Genomic DNA, 17,089 nt, shown 5'->3' with positions numbered 1-17,089 from the left:
CCCCTTCAGACCTTCAGACCAGGATGGGTAAGCAAACACAAAACAGACTTCAGCGCAGCCTCAAAATATCCACTGGATGCAAGTTCACCAGCACGGGAATCATGCATAGCTGGTTTTGAGACTTATCACATGATAACTGCCTTTCTTCTGATCAGTACCCTGCCTGACCAGAAGTCACTTCAAACAAAGGTTTGGTCTGAAGAATGGTGTCTCCAGCAAAACATCAGTTCTCTGACTCTAGCCCATGGTTTGGGTACTGGATGAGGATTTGAAAATCTACGATTCTGGGCCAAGAAGGCTGGTTATTATCCAGTTCCACAATTATTAGAGCAATAAAAGGATTAATGAAGTTTTAAAAATCATAATTCTGATCTATTCCACAAATTGCTCTTAAAGCTTCCTTATTTCCCTTTCTATTCTCTCTTTTTTTCCTTTCTTTTCTTTCCTTTGTGGTTTAGGAGCAATTTGCTCCTACACCGAAGTGTAAATGCCTGCCTTTCACAGAAGGAAACTGGTGATCTGGTGCATAGATTTCAGCAAGCAGTGGATGATTTTGATTCACTAGAGCTTGAAGGGATGATGACAGATGTTAGCTCCTGCAACAGAGACGCTGCATAAAGCTGTTCTGAAATAGCCGTCAGACCTATACACTTGCTAATCAAGTCACAGTGAAAGTGCTAAACTTCTCACTCCTAAAGTGCATCAGGTTCAGTGCTAGACTTCTAATTGAATCACCTACTGACATTTTTCACATTCTCTTAGGCCTTTATAGTACAAGATGCTGCAAGGTAAAACGATTTTGTGGATCCCCTGGAAGGGAAAATAGACAGTGAATATTTCTATTTTGTGTATTGCCATGACCACGAGAAAACTGGGCATCTCTTATTCTCACTATGAGGCTTCATATGGAGCTGAAAGCTGTTTTCATGATGTTTAGTATATACACGTAAAAGAATAGTGTATCAGAGTATTTATTGATATTTGTTGATTTTAAATATATTTCAGATCTGTTTGCTTAGGAGGCAGGTGCTCCTGGGTGCTGTCAGCAGAGCTAGCCCATAGTCTCCAATGGACTGAGCACCAACAGGCATCACACTTACCCAGCTGTTATCAAAATTCTCAGTGTACATGACAACAAAACATACTAATTTTTACCAGTGTACTGAACTACAATGACATTTTTGGTGTCGGTATAGCTGGACTGTCAGCCATCCGAGTCTCCTGCCCTGCTTTGCACTGTCCTACTTCTTCCCTCCAGAGCTCTGGTCCCAGTGAAGTTTCTGCTCCAGCAGAGGAAAGCAGTGTTTCCAAAGGGCAGTGCTAGGAACAAGGTCCAATGTCCTGGAGTAAGGAGGGGTAGCACCACCTGTTCTGACCTCCCCAGAAAGTCACAGCTCAGAAGCATCACCGCACGTGGTGATACCGCAACACTTAACTGCATTGCTGGGGTTCTCCAGTACCACAGGCTTCCCCTTGATCAAGTGTGGGTACATAATCATATTTCTGTCAAATTATCCAAGGCAGGATGATGACATTTGTGCCAGCTTTATGCTTTTATGTTGCCTTTATGCTGGCTCTGGGATGAGAGATATTATCTGACCTGGCACAAAGTGTGAGCTGTAGAGGCAGCGATACCTCACCTGGCATAAAACCTGTCAGTACAAAATTAAGTCATCATTTTTATTTGAATTGGCAGCATGAGTTCATTCTGGATCAGCACTTTCATCATGTGTCTGGCAACATTTCTGACAGAGTATTAACAGCCCTAAAGCAGGATTTACTGAGTTGTGGGACCACAGACTTATTGTTTGAGCTTACTCTGATAAAAAGGCAGGGAGCTACTGCGTGGTGGTTTTTACCTGGTTTCAGAACACTCCTACTCAGAGCAGTTTCCTAGTTAGGAACAATTTCCTCCCCCATGAAGAAAAGTCTCAAAATTCCTATCTAACCAATAAACCCCACCCAAATACAGAAAATCCATGGATTAAAGGTTCATATGTAACTTTTGACACACTCCCCCAAACGAAACCTTTTGTGTAAACGGGAAAAAGAATCCTTTTGTGGTGTAGAAAGTCAACAAGGCATAAATCATTATTTTGTTTGTTCTGTTGCTAGACAAGCCGAACAAGAAACCACCACCAGACCTGTGAAATTCTCCCATTAAACCTACCAATACTCTTGGGACCATGAAAAAAGATGTTTGAACATATTCCCCTGGCTAAAATGTAATACTTCCCTAGTTGCAGTAAGGATGGCATTATGCACTAGCTCAAATACTTGAATTGGATGACTTTACATAACTTTTTTCTCTACCTTATTTTCCAAAAACTATTTGAAAATAGAGTGGTTTAAAAACATAACATAGCTTCTGAAGAATAGAAGGCATTGGATAAAAGTTTAGTCTTTCAATAATTCTGTTTGATAATGAATGGAGTAAACAAGCACTCTTTTACCCAGAGTTTCTGCACAGCATTCGCCTTTTGTTTCAGACACAGTACACTGGGCTGAATGAGGTAATGCCTACATCTCCCAGGCCAGGAATGTATTCAGACTGGGCGCTGAAACAGGGTAGGAGGATAATACCTGCTCTTTGATAAACACAGCGAGAACTTCAGCTGAGCTTCCAGATTGCTGTGCTCAGAGGAAAGAATGAGGACTGCTTGTCTGAACACAAAAAAATCACTTCATCAGTTTAGCAACTGATTCAAAGCTTCACATAGGTGCCCTCAAATGCAGTCAAAACACATGTGTACAGAAACATATGTTTTAAGAGTGTCTTGTGAAAAAATTGCACCAATATGAGTCAGTGACACACTACCCTGTCCTAAATACAAATACTGTTTTTAAATTCACTGATTTAGAAGCAGGTGCTGAAGCAGGTTTCCTGAGATAGAGGCTGAAAGGACCCTGGTTCTGAATGAGCTATAGCAACCCTCTGAAAAATAAAAGAACACCTCTGCACAACAATCATGAAAATACAAGTCTCCTTCACCAAAGAAAGCTCCTCTGCATTACTGATGTGACGTTAGAGTTCAGAATAATTTTCTTTAGACATTAAAGTCAGACAAGCACAATTTTCAGAAGTACATTAAATAGTATTTATTGAGTTTGCAATTTCAGGGGCAAAGCTATAATCTCAGTCCCAGCTATTCACACACAGTGGCACTGAGCCATCATGTTCTTTCAGCCATTCAACAAATGAACAGTAACATGGAACATCATAAAGAGGGGGTTTGAAAAAAAAACCCTGTACTCTCAGGTTTGAAAACAGGAAACAAACTGAAGTCTTGTTCTCATTCACAAATACATTTCCCTTCTTGATTAAACATAGTACTGATTTTACAGAAGAACAGACATCCTCCTGATGTTTGGGAGAAGGTATGGGTGGTTGATCTGAAAGAAAGTAAAACTATGGACAGCACCAAGAGCTTTTCATACAAGCACAGTGACAGCTGGATGGTTAATGCAGACTTCAGACTGCAAAGAGTTCCTCACAAGAGGGAGGGATGCTACCAAATATCCAGTTGAGAAGAGCCCCTCTTCTTGGGAAGCCTTTGTGTCTGGGACTGATTCTGTGGGTGCATATCATCAACAAACCATCAAGAGCCTGCCTGTGAAATCTTATGGCAGAGGTTGTTTTCATTTTCACCATGGTGACCCTTCTGCATAGTAAAAAAGGCATCACACAATATACATGGATCCATATTTACAGAATAAATGGCAAAAAATAAAATTAGATACAGTGACATTTATGTCCAGGCAGTAACAAACAAGATCCCTTGTGTTGATTCAGAGGTTATTCACAGTTCGTTTAAGCAAGTCCTTTTCTCTGCACATGGGCTCTCTTGTTTTGCAAATGAGAGCCAGCAGGATGTCTCACTGTAAGAAACAGATGCTTCCTCTCCCTTAAACCATGGTCATGACCTTCAGAGAAGCAGGTTGGAATCTCCTAATCTTCTTCTTTAGCGCCTTTGAAGCTTTGATGCGACAGATTTTGGGCACTGGGGGAAGAGGCTTGGAAGTGGCTTCGACATTCCCGGATTGTCTGACTGAACCTTCAGGCCAAATGAGCTCACTTTCATCCCCTTCATCATAGTCAAGGGCAAAGCTGCTACTGTTACTGCTGCCATCTGAATCGCTTTCACTGGACTCACTGTCCCCAAAACGGTTAGTCGTGAAATCACTGACCTCCCCTTCACTGGTCTCTGCAATGGTGGAGTGAAAGAGGGAAGCACACTCTGCAGAGTACTCGGAGTGGTCTGACTCGCTTTTGGCATAACCTCCATGGCGCTGACTCTTGGAGCGAGCCCTCATACTGACAGTGCGCAGGACACCAGCTCTCCTTGCTGGCTGCCTGGGCGCTCCCAGGCCAAAGCTACTAGAGAGGCCAGCCAGGTGGGCCTTGGCAGAGATCTCCACCGTGGACTGCCACTTGCGCTGCTTCTTCTTGTTGGCTGTGTCTATGCAACCTGCTTCGAGGGAATACAGTGCATTGGCAGAGGCTCTGGAGAGCTCTGGCCTGGATGGCACAGTGGGGAGCCGGACCTGCACAGGGAACAGGCTAGACTCTGAGCACGATCTGCCGGTTACGTCACCAGAATACGAAGGTCTCTGCACGAGGCCCTTCGCTCCATGTGGTCTTTGGGGCTGATTCCACTCAGCAGGCAGCCTGGCAGGCCCATGGGACCCTCTTGCCTTCTCCATACAAAAGGCTTGCTTCCCAGGTCGTAGCACCCTTTCACTGTTCCTCCTCTTTATCTTCACTGCCTTTGTTTTGGAGCTGGCAAACTTGACCCGGACCTGGTGGGATTCTGCAGGGACGAACTGAGCGTGAACAAACTCACTCCGTGCCACTCGCTCATGACCTCCGGCATTAGCCAATTTGGCATTGCCACACCTTTTGAGAGGTAGCTTTCTGGGTGGGATGGCTTTAGCGTTCCAGGTGCCTGAGCTGGAGTCCTCCTGGCACAGCTGCGAGCAGGATGAACTGTGCTCCACGCTGCTCTCTGTTGTTTCTGCCAGAGGAGAGCCCCTTGCTGCTGACTTGGCAGGATAACAACTATTCACAGCTGATGGCTCTGTGTCAGGCCGAGTGGATAGCTGTTCTTCATTCATACAGTGCATGGTCTCCTGCTGCTTGGCACATTCTCCCTCCAGCACCTCTCTCTGCAGCTTCCCTTCAGCTTTGCTACTTTCCAGAGAACTTACTTGTTTTTCCAGCTGGCTACTGCTGCTGTTAATTTTCACTCCACCAGTGCTGGGTGTTATAATGAGTCTCTGGTGCGTTGTGGCTGGCTGGCTCTTTGTTGAAACCCACTCACTGGCATCAGCCCGATTGTTCCCTTTGCATCTTGTCAGCTGCAGTAATTTATTGATGTAGCCCCCTGGCTTGGCCTCAATGGCTGGCCTAGTCCTAATCAAGATGGGACCTGTCACACTAGGCACGGGTTTGCTGGGAGGAGCCTGGAGGTCTGCTTCTGGGGATGTCCCCACTAGGGAGAAAAGGGGACTTTGTAAAGCCACTGCATGAAGGGGGCTTGGGTAAGGATACACATCGATGCCATTCTTGGAGACCAAGTCGTTCTGGAATTTGGGGTCCATGCTGAGCAAATGTGTGTCTCCGGCATGGCAGAGAGGCAACATGGATTTGGGATCTGTCTCTTTCTGAAATCTAGTGTCTGCTGGAATGACTCTTTCCAAGTCACCTACACAGTGGATGAAAATAAATAACCTAATTAAATCACAGACAATTACATTCAAAATGCTTATGCTAAAACTGGTATTTCAAAGGGATGTGCTAGCTTTCACTAAAATCAGTGAAGAAAATAGTTTCAGTCCTCCAAGATCACTTAATTACTTCAAGGTTTTTATTCACCTGAGCGTAACAGGAGATTAGAATGCCTTTTACTGCCAATAATAAAACTCATGCCTTTGCAGGAAATTTTAACTGTGCTACTTGGATGAAAGTAAATCTATGCATATATTAAAATGTTCTAGAATGTCACAGACTAACAGGAAGCCAACCAACTAAACAAAAATAAGGGATTATTTTTATTTCTGAGCAGAGGTAAAAAGTGAATCCAACAACCAGAAAGCCTGAAGCTGAATGTCATGTAAAATTATCCAATACAACAGATAACAGTTTTTGAACATCTTGCCCCCAGGATAGGATAAAGACTTCCTCTGGATATATGACTGTTAACTCAAATTCCTGAAATTTCCAGCATGCAGAGTCAATAGCATTTTTTTAAAAAATGGTTAAATTTGAATTCCAGCTTTTCCTCCAACCCTTTTATATTACGTGTATTGGAAAAATCTATAGTACTCAACCAGATGCTTTAAGAGGGCTTAAGCAGACACTAGGTTATAGTGTTTCTTGACCTCTTAAATATTGGAAGCTGTGGTTGTTTATTCTTTTGCATTTTGCTTTAGTAAGACATTAGTAAACAGAAGCACTCAATGCACACGGGAGAGCCATTAAGACTCATAGGTCCCACAGACCAGAGAGTGACATGATTCTACTTTTCATTAACCCCAAATCCAATGAAACCTCCTAACTGGATCTCTCATTTCATTTGATAACATTACCAGCCTCATGCCTTTGTCAAGTAAGTAACTTCTTAAGAGATTCCAGAAATTCCAAAAAGACATATTCAGAGGTTTTATTAACAGGCACAAAATCAGGAATGTCATAATTCTATAGGTGGGTTTTTAAAAAGTCAACCTTAAGGGTGTAGAAGAATGGACTAAAGAACCTTTACTTTGAGAGAGAAAAAAATCTAAGGGTAACTACTCAGGCAGATGGGAGGCTCAGTCCCTGAAGATGGCATTTATGGCCACCAATTCAGATCTCTTAAATGTTGGGAGTACTGTCAAGGTTGCTGTAAGTTACACTTGACTGCTGCCCCTTCCTCTTAGGAGCACTTCTTGTGTGCTGTGAGGACAGGATGTATTCTTGCCTGAAGCAAGACTGTTCCACCCACACAAGGCATCCAATAGAGCACTATGGTGCTGTGTTACCTCTGGTACCAAGAGTATGGGAACCATCTGCAGTTAGCTTGGATTTCTCTGTACAACAGTGCACACTTCAGCGCCAACAAATCCTCACCTAACTGATTTACAGGCTGCTTCATGCTACCAGGAAACACAACCATCAAATCCAACCACATATTTCACTTACAGTGACTATTTCTGTGCTATGACAGGAAGCTTCTGAAAGATCTCAGGATTTGGTGTTCTCTGCAGTGTCCTACCTAAAGCATTTATAGACCTGCTACAGCAAAGGTTAGGATGATGATTTCTCAAACATATTTCCATAAAGAAAATTCTTTAGGAAATTGTTGGCAGCGCGTAGCGGTACTCTCTTGTGCAAGAAAACCAGGAAGGTGTCAAAAGAATGCTGTGCTTGTGGTGTCTCAGCAAGCTTTCCGCTTGCCACTGAAAGAAAAGGCAATCAGTTTGTACCTGCAGGTACCTGTGGGGACAAGCTAAGCAGAGGAAAAGAGAAATGTCTTCTCCTCTCCAAATGATGCTGTTCTGAAGTAAGATCTTGCCTCACTTCCTGCAATGTGGTCAACTTTGAGAGAATTGTTTCTTCAAGACTACGCCCACTGCTACCCCACTAATGTTTCATACACTGAAGGAAATAAGAGGTTGTAGCCAGGAAGAAGGGAGGTGGTGGTGGAAAAAGGAAGGAGGGCTGAAGGAGGTCTGTAGCCTCACTCCTGCACCCCTACTTAACAACAGCTATCCCTTTTTCTGCGAGTCTATCTCCATATCCAAAAAAACCCCGGGGTCTTAGCAAAATGTTGCAAGGCAGGAAAGTTCTGATTGAAGTCTGTATTCTGAACATGGAAGCCATGGATCATTAAGCTCAGCTCCATCCCCAGCCTCTGAGAAGCCTTGAGAAGATTTTGCTTTTATGCTATAATTTACCACCGTCGCTTCAGGTGTGTCTGCACAGGTAGGTACTGAAGAGGTGGCCTTTGCTTCTGCTCTGTGCAAGCCAAAGGTGAACTAGCTCAGGACAAGAAGCTGTGGAAATGACTCCAGAATGACAGAGTACTTGAAATGATGTTCCCTGTGGCCTCCTTGTTTCTATAATGGAACTGTCGCACATCTGGCTGGGTCCCCATATGAACTGCACCAACACAAGGTTGCTCTGAGGCCATGGAAGGACCCAAAATAAGAGTATGATGTCACTTCACAGATGGGTAAACAAGAGATTTGGAATATTAATGGAACTTTGTCCATTTTGTCTAAAAGTGTGATGCAAATTCATGGTTGATCCACTATTAGGCTCATGACTGGTTCCTATATAGTCAATTAACCTTTGGTGTCTGTTATCCCTAACTGTACATAATAAATAATAAAAGAGAGTACTGTTTGAGTCCACATGAATTTGAATAAATAGGGCAAGGTATATAGAAGTGTTATCATAATCATTTTACAACAGATTGAGAAAACAGGCACTAAGTCTGGAAGAGTCTCTTTCTCCTTAGATTTCTGTAAAATCTTTCTCACTCTAATTTTCAATTCACCTTGTATTTTTCATATATCCCTGCACCTTCACACAAAGTATTTAAAATACTACAATTCTCCTAGTTTCACAAACAGGCAAAATAAAAAAAGTATCTCAACATTCATTACAATTTTATCCCATGCACTTAAATATCTTTCCGTTCCTAAATGCATACATTCTCCTATTTGTTATTGTTTAAAAGTGTCTGAGTATGGGGACAAGTGAAAGTTTGACAGTAAACGGTTTGGCTCTGTGATTTCAATTAATTCTTACTTTGTGTATTGAAATTGAGTACTATATATTGATTACACATTGGTATATTGGGTGCTAAAAATAATAACCAGGATCCTGCCCTTCTCCTGAATGTGTATACAATTCTGCAGTTGATTACCTGTGGAAACTGGCCTCGGTCGGGACCTGGCAGGGGTGCCAGAAATGTCTGTGCTAGCTATAATCCGACATCCATCGCTGACATAGGTTCCCTGCTGTTGGAAGCTGGCAGTGTGCACAGTAGTTTCGTCTGCAGACTTGGGTCGGTAATCAAACACACTGAGCCTTGCTTTAGGGTGTTGAGAGCCGGGCAAGAGACTGGCGTGGGAGGAGGAGATGGACTCACTGTACACAGAGGTACAAGAATTGGAGAGTGAGCAAGAACCACCGTCGCTCAGGTCATAGAAGCCTGCAGAGTTAAAATAAATAGGAGGATATTTCTTATTACAGTAACTAAACATGCTCTGTAAAAGAAAAATGCAGAGAATAAAATAAACCTTCATTTGCTATGTGCCACAGGCCTAAATTTACATTCATTTATTTGGGTAACTTTAGCAGAGGTACACCTTTTATTGGGGTTCTGCATATTTACTTAGGCCCTAAGCCAGCTTGGCACACGCATGCATGCTTAGTTCTGAGGGTGGGATGGGGTGAAGTGCAGCACCATCACGGCCATTCTTCACTGGAGAATGTCTTTGGGGACTATTATGCAACTGGTATAAAATAGGGCCATCTTACACTGTTGCAACTTGTGCTAGGTGCATGCAAGCACAGCTTGGATGGGAAAGTAGAGTAAAACTTGCCTGTGATCAGAGCTGCCAAGTGTGTGACAGCTGGAATGTCTAAGGGCAGAGAACGGAGGCTATCCTCCCTCTCCAAGTCTTGCAATCATTGCCAATTAATTATGGAAGTATTAAAAAGGCTCTGTATAAATTCAAGATAGGAATTTTTATTATTCCTCTCTATATAAAGCAAACAGAAAAGGAAGCTGTTTCCTTTTGAACTGTGTATGTGCCTAAGTGCACAACTCCTAAACTTAAACACTCAACAGAAACCTGCACTTTTTATACCCACTCGCAGGCTGCAAATCTGTATGCTGTAAATAAAAAAATTCTTTCCTTGTCCCACTGAAGACTTAAGGCTTTTCAAAATTCAGTTTAAAAAGAAGTATTCCCACTGTCCCAGACTAGATAACAGAAACTGGTTTTAACAGACATCCTAGCTATAAAAGTCTGCAGTACAGTGGGCTCTGTGAATTAGACCAGAAACCTGAAACTCAACCTCTTTCTGTCCATGACAGCTTTGGGGTGGTTTTTCTCAAGTGTCTTTTAATACACCTGTTTCATTTTTATATAAATGATCAAACATTCATTTGGCCAGAGCACTGCAGTGGTAGTAATCTTCAAAGCCTTAGAGAACTTCAGACCTCAGGACCCTTCTTGGACTGAAGTAGAACACCGACACAGATGTTGGTCTCCTTCACTTCTAGTAAGGACTCCAGCCACTTTGCCAGTGGTCATTCTGCACTGGACAAGGTAATTAATTAATAAACTTGTCTCTTCCTCCTTCCATTTGTGGCTAAAATGTCAATTTTAAAATAAAAAAAAAAATCCCGAAAAAATACTGTTTGTGTGAATAAGCATTTTCCAACTAAATCATCTTTGCAGGAAAATTCCCACAGCTCTGTGAGTGTGCTCTGTGCCAGATGACTACTCTCTGCCTCAGCCATGGGGCACGGTTTCTGACCAAACAATACAGAGAGTTTTGCTTAGCAGTTGACATTCTTCAGTTCTCCTAGCACCACACCCCTGGAATAAAGGACCAAGTGCACATTACCTGAGCTGGGCCGGCTGTCACTATCCAAGTATTCACTGGAGGTCTTACTGACGTCCAATTTCAGCTCACTTATTCGCTGGTCTAGCTGATCCAGGTGGCTTTTCAAGCCGACATCCTGTCTCCTCAAACGAGACTAATTCACAAGTGGAGGGAAGAAGGAGGAAATGAAGAATAATCACAGTTAGCATCTCAGCGGCAACACATGAATTCAGGCCATCTGTGCCGGACAGATTCTGCTCTCATGAACTGTTTTGCTTAGCTAGGGACTGTTGCAATTGGCTCTCTGTAATGAGACTGACATAATGGACAAGTACAAAACATTCTGTTTCTCAGTATATATTGTCTTCTGCCCAGCTGGACACGTTCTCAAAACTTTTCATACTGAATATACTTATTTTAACCTTTGGGTTTTTTGTTAAACCTATGGCAGGAACTATATCTCTAAAGAGGATTGCAATCTTTTAACTAATTAACATATTAATATATGCACCGTGTTTTGCCATACATTGCCTCTGAGCAGAAGATGAGATAAACGTTACGAATTGCCTACACGAACTCTAAGATGCTGCCTGATGAAACTGCTGTATGTAAAGGTATCTTATTGCCACACAAAGTAAAGGCAGCACACTCCTTTCTGTAAAACCTTTGGCTTTGATGACGTCTTTATAGTTGAAAGGGTACACTGCACAAATTGTGACATCTGTTTTGTTTAAAGTTTTGCTTGCATGTCTTGTGGCAAGATATTTCCACACATTTTATGCAAGGAGAAGGCGGCATTTGAATACTGCTGTGAAAATGACTGTATTTAAAATAAATGGTGTCTCAAGCTTGTGAATAATAATAATCCTTCAGAGGCCAGCAACAAGGTCGTTTGCCTGCTGCAATCACTGACCAGGCTGATCTGAGGTAACAGCTCTCGCAGTTGCTCCCCCAGTATTTATGCCGTCAGCTTGGCGAGGCAGATGGTCAGGCATTAGGTACCAGCCAAAAAACCTCAGTTTGTTTCTGTCACAAACTTCTCACATGGCACTTGGCAAATTATCTAGGCCCAGTTGCTATTTAGGCAGCTTCTAATTATATCCCACCTCACCATCCATCCAACAGTACTTTACAGAAAGGTGGTCTCTTGAAGTTGGTTGTAAAGTTGAGCTCACAGCCCTTGAGAGGCCAGGTTTCCACTCAGTAATGACGAGAAAAACATGGCTAAGATTCTTCTTTATGTGTACTTTACAGATTTAAAAATACAAGTGGCAGTTCTACCAGCATTTTCAACCCCAAATATGGAAAAATACAATCTCAGTCCCTTGAACTAATTAAAGTATCTGCAAAATTAAATGACATGCAGAAAATAAAAATCAGTATGTACACATTTTGGACTCCACCTTGTGTTCAGATTATTCAGCTTTTAATATCTGCATTTTTAGGTTTCTCCATAGCTATAAATACTAAAAGAAATGAAAGCTAAGATCCTACGGTAATCAGTCAATTATTAGAAACTGGGATTCAAGGAAGATAGAAAAAAGACAGATGTCCTGAGTCTCACGAGACAACTGTTACAGCTGGTGATGCTGCTGAGATGAATGAAAAGTTATTTCTAGCATGCTTTTATGGAGAACTGGAGGAACATGTAAGACACACGAAATAAAGCCCCTTTTTGTTACTGTCACACATCTAGAAAGGTTTTAAGCTCAAGAGGCTCATTACTGCTTCCGAGGAAAACCCGTGGTGATATTCCCTCTTCCTGTTTCATATAAACAAAAAGAAAGAACTGAATAATAATGGAGATTTTCTATCCCATCTGAATGATGAATGTATGACCTCCTCAGTACTTATTTCCTTCATGGTGAAAAAGCAAAAACATGCCATGCCTCCTTCAATCCCACCTACTCAGGAAATCACAAAGTTTTGTTTTCACGGCTGGAATTAATTGCTTAATGATTAATGTTTTGCCAGCCAATCCCTCAGTCTGTGGTTTCTGATTAATGACAGAGAGGCCACAAGGCTCTCAGGTATTCAAAGATTATTTATTATACCTCCAGGTTCTGTCTGCGCTTTCACAGCATTTTACCCAACACACATGATTTACATCATCGTATTTAACCCTTTTATGGTGTCTCACACCATTGGGTTTTCATGTTTCCAGCAGACTTTGTAGCTTTGATCTTTCAGTTAACTCTTTCTGCACTTCAAGACAAGAAGCATTCCTCAAATCACTTGGATAAGGATGACTTTTCTGGTGCGTTTGCTTGAGGTTGTTATTGCTCTAATAACCACAATAAGTAGCACTCAGAACAATAAACCCTCAACACACTCCTTCTCAATTCACAACATGAATTTTACATGAGACAAAACCTTGCAGGTGAAGCCATCTGTTTGCTTTGGGCAATGCAGCTGTGAAGACTTCTGTACACTGCACAATGCAGGACCAGACTTTCCAAATCAACTTGTACTACTGATGGCCCACAGATTTTGGGAGCCAAATCTAGGATATCGTGATAACACTCATTTTTCAGAAGGAAGAACACTCTCTGAAAAGGAGGTTCCTTTAAGTCGACACAAATTGGCATACCAAATCAAGGCACCAAAACCCACTGGTCATACTTGACTATTCCTCTTAACGATTAATCTCTTCAGTTAAAGGGGGGGGTGGTGGGGGTGGTGTGTGTTTGACGTCTATTGGTTGTAGATTAGCATCTGACAATTTTATTAATCTGACTGTATTTTGGAATGGACAAAAGATACCATTAATCTTACCTAGTTTTGCACACCTAAAATCTGTTCACCCTTGCATCTTTTTGTAACTGATGGTGCAAAGCAGCCGATTTCAGATGAAAATTAATTTCACCTATCCCAGACCCTTACTTATAGAGTGAGGTGAATTCCTTCTGGAAGCACCTCTTTCTCACAGTTGACAAAAACTTTAAATTAGTTTAATATTAAAAAACCCCAACCTGGGTTAAAAGATGTTTTCTTCTATTTAAAACTATCTAAAGGGAAAAAAAAAAACTGTACAAAATGCAGGGTACCAAGAGGTTTTTTTTTTCCTCTTCAGTATAATGTGTCCCCTCTCATTTTTATATCACCATAAGACACCTGAAAGCTTGCAAAACAAAATAATCGGATTCAAATCAAATCAGCTGATTTTTATAAATATATTCTCTGACGAAACAGCTGAGAAAATACTGGATGCTGCAGCCTGAGACATCCATCCACTTTGACAGTGAAAGTGTCACAGCTTGCTTTCTTTGTATTAGCCTCAATTTGCACCTCTTTTTCTTCTATGTCACCATCATATGGTGTGACCAAAGGGCTGGTTTAGCACCTTTGGGATCAAAGACAGTAGATGGCATAACTCTGCTTCTCTTCTGCTACAGAGTTGATCCTGCCTGCACCTGAGTAACTTGCAGCTGCCAGAAGAGCCCCTGGCCACCAAAAAGAGCTCCTGGCTGGGACAAAAAAGGACATGCTGCTAGGGGCAGCAGAAAGCCTGCAGCCTTGCTGCCTACAGCAGACTGCTGGAAAGGCCAGCTGCTGGCTGTCACTGGTACCTGTTGCTGGGGAAAAGACTGGGATGCTGGAGTGGCATCCACATGTGGTTCCCACTGCATCTGAAGGCTCTGCTCCACCCATTCCTGCTAGTGGCACTCGACTCCTTTAGGCTACTGCCTCTGCTCTTCTGTTTCTCACCTTACCATTACAGGAGAAGCCCGGCTTGACTTGTCATCGGCCTTGTTTTCATTGCCGAGATGCCTTGAGCCAGCTCCAGCTGATACAGCTTCCCCATTTTATGGTGCAAGGACCACGCTTTTAATGAATTAAACCCTGACCACACTGAAGCGCAGGGCTACAGTTGGATTGAAACTTGGATCAAGATACACTGCAAGGCAAAGCTACATTTACATTGTTAATGAGTTTCTCAATCTGAAAGTTTACAGAGCAGTGATCACATACTCTATCGTCCATGGGCCAAGAACAACAACGATGAATACGTAACACTCCCTGAGCAATGCTGTGCTTTGCGTTTTCTGTTGGTTTTAGTTTTAACTTAATTTCCTGTGATCATGAACAGAATTTTCAAGGATTTTTAGTGCAATACGCTGCTCCTGAGTCACCAAGAAACAGTTTTCAGCCCATGGTCGCTGAGTTCCTAGGATCCGTGGACTATTTATAAGAGGACTGTGAAAAGCCTGTTTTCAACTGGGTTTCCTTTGCTATTAAGCAGCTTTGAGGTATGCAGCTCTACTCAAATATATGTCTGCAATTTGCAGGGGAAAAAAACAATAAAGGTACCAGGTACACCAGTCTGAAAAGCTTCCAGCAGCCATGGGTCAATCAGAAAAGCTCTGTATCACTACTTTAAGCATTTGTAGAACTGCATTTTTGCTGAAGAACCTGCCCCTGGATTTATGAAGTTCTGAGTCACTCCTCTCAAGCTTTATGAACACTTCCCTCTCAGGCACCCCCAGAAGACATGTTTCCAATAATTGCACTGGCACCTACTGGCGAAATCTGTCCCTCTCTGATGGTGTGCTGAGCTACTCTCATCCCCCCTGACTCCTGTATTTCTAAGGGCAGAAATTAAAGGCCATTTTTTAATTTCCATTTTAATGGCTAGTTCCTCCCATGTCCTTGGAAAGCCTTGTAAGGTGCCAATAAAGTCCTGACAAGCTAATCTTCTATTTTCATATTTTATTTCAAAAATACATAAACAAATTAGTAATTATAACAAAACAGATGACATGAAAAAAGAACAGTCACTATGGTCAGAGGTCATTGGGTGTTTCTGTTAGCCCAGTGGCCCCAGACAGGCAATAAATGCCTTCAATTCTTTCATTTAGCTAAAAAAAAAAAAAAAAAAGAAATAAAGTAGAGCCATTAGTTACAATTATCAATGACAGGTAATCAAGTGGTTGGCGGTCCACTTGTCCTGCATGTTTTACTTGAATCAAGATATGCCTGCTGCAGTGTTTTCACATGTGGTGGCTGGGTTTTCTTGAAGGTTAAAGCCAATTTTATTCCGAGATGCTGTCTGATAAAGCTGCCTACAGGGAGTGAATAACCGTGCTGTTTTCACACCTGATTGATAACTGATGGCCAAGCCTTGCACCCAGTACAAGGAGGGAAAGGGCTCTGAATTAAGTCTGAGTTTACTGAAGTGTGTAATTGCCCATACTAGAGATTAAAGCTCTATTCCCCTTTGATTGTTGTCTCACCTATGAAACTCGTTTCAATCGCAATTCAGATTTTTTCCTTCACAAAAAACGCGTGCAAGCGGGTGGTGCAACACTTCACAAACAAGGCCTGGCATTCGGTTATTCTTCTCTTTTGATCACGCAATCCGTGGCAAGAACAAAGTACCACTGGCCCACGAACCCCGAACCCCTTCCTAGTGGACTGGCTCTACTGGCACACAACTGCACGGGCACACATAAGTGTACACACACACAGGTGTACGCACACACACCAGAGCCCTGCGCGCTGAGTCTGTTTATGGGTATCTCGCTGTGTGTGGCTTCTGATCTCCTGTCCAGAAGGCTACTGCCGGCCGCAGCCGAGCGCTCACAAGCGTGATAAGTGTTTATTACTGAAGTTAATCATCTCCTACTCCTCGGCTCCGATGAATGAGCAAAGCCGGGTGACAACTTCTCCCCGGCGCCGCTCCTGGCACAGAGCCGCCCTCCTCCTCCTCCTCCTCCACCGCCACGCATTTCGGCTCAGGTGAGCCCCGCCTGAGGAAAAGCAGCGACCGTTATAACGGCCGCGGCGGGGACAGGCGCGGCCGCCCCCCCGGACCTGCCCGTGGGGGGGAACGGCCGCCGCCGGGCCGGTGGCGGGGGCGCGAAACGGCGCCGGCAGCTCCCGAGGGGGCCCCGGTGCCAGGCAGCCGGTGCGGGGCGGCCCGGTGGCGCTCCCCGCCGCCCGCCCGCCCTCAGCACCGCGGCCCCGCAGGACCCCCCGGAGGCGGGAAACGGACCCCGGGGGTAGCGGGGCGTCCCGTCCCGTCCCTTACCAGCTGCTCCTTCAGGGCGGTGAGGGTGGCCTCCAGCCGGTGCTCCTTGCTGTGGGCGGACGGGGGCTGCTCTCCGCCGCCCGCCGCTGGCCGCTGCGGCATGGCCAGGGCGGCCCGCACCAGCTCCCGCTGCTTCTCCCGCAGCACCTGGAGCTCCTGGAGGCCGGCCAGGGCCGCCTGCAGCCTCTCGCCCACCCGGCCGCGATCCCAGCCGCCCGCCCGCGGGGCGCCCAGCAGCATCGTCAACGCTGGGCCGCGACACCGGCCATGGCAGTGGGGCGGCGGGGAGGCGGCGGGGCTACTCCCGCCCCGGGCCGTGGCTGCGGCGAGGGCCGCCCGCCCCGCTCCGCTCCGCGGCTGGCACCGGAGCGAGTGAAGCGGTGCCGCGGCGGCTCCTGCGGTTTTGGAGGAGAGGTGGGGACGGGGGAGGTGGGGACGGGGGAGGGAAGGAA

General features: G+C 44.1%; 1 protein-coding gene across 1 annotated transcript; it reads right to left on the bottom strand.

The window, feature by feature from the left end:
* Positions 1-3,074: 3,074 nt before the first annotated feature.
* Positions 3,075-17,006, bottom strand: DACT2 (dishevelled binding antagonist of beta catenin 2). Its single transcript, XM_074818564.1, has 4 exons — positions 16,638-17,006; positions 10,628-10,760; positions 8,913-9,200; positions 3,075-5,705 (listed from the first exon to the last, which is right to left on the bottom strand). The coding sequence occupies exons 1-4, from the start codon at positions 16,875-16,877 to the stop codon at positions 3,907-3,909; spliced, it is 2,460 nt and encodes an 819-aa protein (XP_074674665.1). The 5' UTR covers positions 16,878-17,006; the 3' UTR covers positions 3,075-3,906.
* Between the last annotated feature and the right edge of the window lie 83 nt (positions 17,007-17,089).

This window comes from Strix aluco, chromosome 3 (assembly GCF_031877795.1).
Source record: "Strix aluco isolate bStrAlu1 chromosome 3, bStrAlu1.hap1, whole genome shotgun sequence".
Classification (NCBI taxonomy): domain Eukaryota; kingdom Metazoa; phylum Chordata; class Aves; order Strigiformes; family Strigidae; genus Strix; species Strix aluco.
This window is presented reverse-complemented; position numbering and strand designations above follow the sequence as displayed.